The 6,000-nt window shown below is 38.2% G+C and overlaps 1 protein-coding gene across 1 annotated transcript in view; it reads left to right on the top strand.

Moving 5' to 3' along the window:
• Window positions 1-243: 243 nt before the first annotated feature.
• Window positions 244-6,000, top strand: part of SYN3 (synapsin III) — a 182,237-nt gene continuing 176,480 nt past the window's right edge. Inside the window, exon 1 of the mRNA XM_063308605.1 lies at window positions 244-702. Within this exon, the coding sequence (XP_063164675.1) occupies window positions 389-702 (314 nt within the window). The 5' untranslated portion in view covers window positions 244-388. The remainder of the gene's footprint in view (window positions 703-6,000) is intronic.

Genomic DNA, 6,000 nt, shown 5'->3' with positions numbered 1-6,000 from the left:
TACCTCGGTGGGAGAGCATTCTCCACCACATCCAAGTGTAACAGGTAAGCTAAGGGAGTGCAGAGTAGACCACATGGCATACACCACTGTATCCTCATTTGGAAGATAGTAAAAGCTCCCATTGCTGCCTCTTTAAATCACCCATCCTCTGACTCCTGAGGCAGTTGTCTTGCTCTGCCTTCTGGTAGGGCTAGTCTGCTAGTGATTGATTCAAATGTGTTGTCTCTTACATTTCACAGGTGAGAACTAAAGAAAGCAGCATTGAAGGTGATAGCGTATCTCTTCAGCACTGAAGGTGATAGAATTTCAACCAACCAGTAAAAACTCGGATAAACTCTTTAGACCCTGCGTCTGTGCTCTTTTGTCTTACTTTGGGAAAGTTTTCAGAATGAATTTCCTGCGAAGGCGTCTCTCAGACAGTAGTTTTGTGGCTAACTTGCCAAATGGTTACATGATGGACCGTCAGCATCCAGATAATTCCACCAGCAACCCTGTTTCCCCAGCAACAGAGAGGAGGCAGCAGCCAATACAGCAACCTGCTGCTCTTTCTTCTGGCACCAGCATCTTCAACTCCATCTCCAGTGCCATGAAGCAAACCACACAAGCAGCTGCAGGACTCATAGAGCAGTCAGCAAGTCCTATCCCTGTAGCCCAGCAGAAACCCCAAATTCTCTTGATAATTGATGATCCACACACAGATTGGTAAGTAACTACATTTTGTGGTTTGTTGTGTGTTTGTTTCAGCCACAGTAACCCTGGCAGGTCTGAAACCAGTTTTATTAATGCCTCTGGAATACATAGCTCAGATGAATTTACTTCTTTTACACACCACATACAGTGGATCACAACAGCTTAGAAAATGTAAAGCAATGTCTAAAATATATATAATGTAAACCAGAATAAACTTGTAAGCATAAAAGTAACACCAGCAAATTAAGAAAACATACAATGTCATTTATTTAAAAAAAATGATATTATCATAAGACCAAAGCAATGAATACATTGGAAAGGTGGCCACTGGGATATGAAGATATGTTGCAGATTGCAAGGCTGTAGCTATAAGTGTATGTACTACTTGAAATGAAAATAATTCCATCCCTTATTTTATAAAAACCAGAAGAATTTGTCTCTTGACATTTTTCATTTGAAAACTGGCCACTTTAAAAATTTGAATGAGTTTGATCCAGTCATATTTAAAGTAGACCCATGACATCCATGGGTCATTGTTAATTTAGATCCTTTTTATTCAGTGAGCTTACTTTGTGGATATTTAAACCTAAACCCTACTACTTGTTTATTTTATTCTTTCCTGCTGGCCATCTTTCAAATGCTTTCCAACTTTAATTTGCCTGATTCCCTGAAAACTATCAGGAACCAGAATGTTTATCTTTCTGTTTTAGGGAAAGGTAGCTACCAGGACCTTACCAAATACTTTTAGTAAAAATTATGCTACTGCTGGATGTTTCTTAGGATAGATTCCACTGCTGTTTTGGTAAAGGGGAGCAAGTTGTGGCCTTTTCTCCCTAATCTGTTTATGATTTTTATGCCCCATGTAATTGCATTAGAATGACACCAGGTGTCAGTACTTCCCCAAGTACCTCCTTATTCAGGCATTTGTGAGGGCTATGCAAGCTGGTACCTCAGGTATCATCCAGCTGATTCTCAGTCCAATAAGAGAAATAACCAAACATGCTTCTCTGCTCATCTAAATCATATGACCAACCTTTTGTTGGATCATAATATCAATTACTCATAATATTCTTAAGTGTAGGAATATATATCTGCACAGATTAAAATGCAAAAAATTTAAAAAGCCTTTTCACTTGTGACAAAAGTGAGAAATTAGTGGTCTTCAAGATGTCGCTAAACTAAAAATCCCACAGCCCCACACCACTTGGCCAATGCTGAGGTACGCTGAATGTTGTAGTTCAGAAGGATCTGAAAGACCACAGGTCCTTTTCCTAGCAGTAGTAGAGTTTACTTTTGGGTGGGGCAGACTGCACAGCTGGTTCAGAATTTTTTTTGCTTTTTTTCTATCTTTTAATAAAATAGCTAATCATATGTAATGCATCCATGTAACTACCGCTGCAGAAAATCCCATGCTTCTCTCTGTCTGAAGAATTTATTTTGGAGACTCTTTAACTTTCTAAGGGCACGTGTCAGAATAGGATTCCAAAAGCACAGACTACAGATGGATATTCAAAGCTTCAGGAAACAGAATGGCAGAACTCCATGTCACTGTACACCAGCCAAATCTAGGCACATGACCTCACCCAAGAGGAAAAGTTCCACCTCTGGCCATTTCCTTGCCAGTTCTAAATTAAATCATGTTCTTGCTAGACTGATTTTTGACCACATGTTAACCTGCTCCAGCAGAAGCAGGTTCTGATTCTATTATTTATTAAATTCAGTTTTGGGGGTGGTTGCATCACATTTTGGAACATAAGACCTAATTAATTAAAAATGCATTAAAATGCATTATCCTTTTATTGATCCATTGCCATTGCCATTGACTTCCCCAGTCGTAATTAATTTCATTGATCAGTTAACACTTTTTCAAAATAAACACTTGCTTTATTTTTTTATAATAGTTTTATTAAAAATTACATTTTAAGATAAAACTAATACAAACTACAAAAGAAAAAATATTAAAAATTAAAAAATTAAGAAGTGAAGAAAAAGAAGAAAAAAGAAAAGAAAGAAAAGAAGGTAACTTCACCCTTCATCCTAGCAAATATAGATAGCTTTATCAACTTATCACCCTGTCTTAAAATACAACAGTCTCTTCATCCCATATCCCACCCCATTCTCTATAAACAGATCTTTAAAGCCTCATCACTCCATCCTAATCAGCAAAAGTCCGTTAAGGGTTATCAGAAATAACGACATATCTATTACAGACTAACTCTAATAAACCCACTTAAAATCCTTCCTTTAACATTATATCTTTTTTAAAAAACCCAAGCTTCATCTTTCAAACCTAGCCAGTAAAAGTCCAATAAAAATTACTGGAAATAACAGCATTATTTTAACACTATTTTAATCTTAATTGAACTTAAAATGCAACAAATGAACTCTCTTTCCCATATTTCATCTCTTATAGATAAACAAAACCTATAAAATATCACCATCCAGTCCTAGTCAGCAAAAATCCATTAAAAATTACCAGAGATAACAATCCATCTATTTTAACCTTGATCAAATAAACTGACCTTATATATTTTTCTCCTTTCTCCCAACAATCTTTAATCCCGTCAGATAATGTTCTAACATCTGCTTTCTTTTCATGTCTTCTTTATCTCTTCTCACAAAACTGTTGACAACTTTAACACGTCCCTTTTGTAAATCCAGTATAAAAAGGTTATCCAAGTCACTTTTCTGATTTAATATTTGTATGTCTTTTTCAGCTGGTTTCGTTTGTGTATCCAGTATTTCATTTTTTTGTATATCAAATATTTGATCTTTTTCTGTCTCTTTATAACCTATTGTTTTAAAATCCACATTTAAATCAACATCAGCCTTTTCCAATGAAATTTGTTCTTCTGTGATACCATCTAGACTATCTATAATAGCAGATAACTTTAAAATTAATTTCTGAGCCCAATATTCATAAATCTCTCTCAATGGATCCGTTCATGCATTTATTTCCTTCTGGGGCCCTCTAGGGTCCAACTTTCAAAGTCATCAGTTATTTTTGTTCCAAATGTATAAATATAGACAGTTTCCCACAGAAAGGATTCTTATAGCCTGTCATTTTAAAGTCTTAATTCAAGTCCATCTGGACCCTTAATTGATTTTAAACTTTCTAAAATTAATACTCTAATTACCCTTTTGCTGTATATTCTGAATTTTTTTTGCAAATCCTTAAACTTGAAGATAAAACTTCTTTCTTAAAGGATTGAAGAAAACTCACCCAGTGAATCCAATAAAACTTTCAGTTCCAAAGGTTCTCAATCTTTGTTTGTTGTTTATTCGTTTAGTCGCTTCCGACTCTTCGTGACTTCATGGACCAGCCCACACCAGGGCTTCCTGTCGGTCATCAATACCCCCAGCTCCCCCAGGGACGGGTCCGTCACCTCTATCTATCTTGCCCTTGGTCGGCCCCTCTTCCTTTTGCCCTCCACTCTCCCTAGCATCAGCATCTTCTCCAGGGTGTCCTGTCTTCTCATTATGTGGCCAAAGTATTTCAGTTTTGCCTTTAATAGCATTCCCTCAAGTGAGCAGTCTGGCTTTATTTCCTGGAGGATGGACTGGTTTGATCTTCTTGCAGTCCAAGGCACTCTCAGAATTTTCCTCCAACACCACAGTCCAAAAGCATCTATCTTCCTTCTCTCAACCTTCCTTATGGTCCAGCTCTCGCAGCCATATGTTACTACGGGGAACACCATTGCTTTAATTATGCGGACCTTTGTCGTCAGTGTGATGTCTCTACTCTTAACTATTTTATCGAGATTTGTCATTGCTCTTCTCCCAAGGATTAAGCGTCTTCTGATTTCCTGACTGCAGTCAGCATCTTCAGTAACCTTTGCACCTAGGAATATAAAGTCTTTCACTGCCTCTACGTTTTCTCCCTCTATTTGCCAGTTATCAATCAAGCTGGTTGCCATAATCTTGGTTTTTTTGAGGTTTAGCTGCAAGCCAGCTTTTGCACTTTCTTCTTTTACCTTCATCATAAGGCTCCTCAGTTCCTCTTCGCTTTCAGCCATCAAAGTGGTATCATCTGCATATCTCTGATTGTTAATGTCTCTTCCAGTGATTTTAACTCCAGCCTTGGATTCCTCAAGCCCAGCATGTCGCATGATGTGTTCTTCATACAAGTTGAATAGGTAGGGTGAGAGTATACAGCCCTGCCATATTCCTTTCCCAATCTTAAACCAGTCCGTTGTTCCGTGGTCTGTCCTTACTGTTGCTACTTAGTCGTTATACAGATTCTTCAGGAGGCATACAAGATGACTTGGTATCCCCATACCACTAAGAACTTGCCACAATTTGTTATGGTCCACACAGTCAAAGGCTTTAGAATAGTCAATAAAACAGAAATAGATATTTTTCTGAAACTCCCTGGCTTTTTCCATTATCCAGCGGATATTGGCAATTTGGTCCCTAGTTCCTCTGCCTTTTCTAAACCCAGCTTGTACATCTAGCAATCCTCGCTCCATGAATTGCTGAAGTCTACCTTGCAGGATCTTGAGCATTACCTTACTGGCATGTGGAATGAGTGCCACTGTTCGATAGTTTGAACATTCTTTAGTGTTTCCCTTTTTTGGTATGGGGATATAAGCTGATTTTTTCCAATCTGATGGCCATTCTTGTGTTTTCCAAATTTGCTGGCATATAGCATGCATTACCTTGACAGCATCATCTTGCAAGATTTTGAACAGTTCAGCTGGGATGCCGTCGTCTCCTGCTGCTTTGTTATTAGCAATGCTTCTTAAGGCCCATTCAATCTCACTCTTCAGGATGTCTCGCTCTAGCTCACTGACCACACCGTCAAAGCTATCCCTGATATTGTTATCCTTCCTATACAGGTCTTCCGTATATTCTTGCCACCTTTTCTTGATCTCTTCTTCTTCTCTTAGGTCCTTGCCATCTTTGTTTTTGATCATACCCATTTTTGCCTGGAATTTACCTCCAATGGTAAATGAACTTCTGTCCATAGTTCTTCCAGGACCCTATCTACTAAGTCCAGTCCCTTAAATCGATTCTTCACCTCCACTGCATATTCCTTAGGAATATTAGTGAGGTCATATCTAGCTGATTTGTGGGTCTTCCCTAATCTCTTTAGTCTGATCCTAAATTGTGCAATAAGAAGTTCGTGATCTGAACTACAGTCAGCTCCAGGTCTTGTTTTTACCGACTGTACAGATGTCCGCCAGCTTTGGCTACAAAGGATGTAGTTAATCTGATTTCAGTGTTGTCCATCTGGTGAGTCCATGTATAAAGCCGTCTCTTAGGTGGTTGGAAGAGAGTGTTTGTAATGCAGAGTGAGTTGTCTTGGCA

Source organism: Candoia aspera, chromosome 7 (genome assembly GCF_035149785.1).
Source record: "Candoia aspera isolate rCanAsp1 chromosome 7, rCanAsp1.hap2, whole genome shotgun sequence".
NCBI lineage: Eukaryota > Metazoa > Chordata > Lepidosauria > Squamata > Boidae > Candoia > Candoia aspera.
The sequence above is the reverse complement of the archived record's forward strand: the minus strand, read 5'-3'. Positions and strand labels throughout refer to the sequence as shown.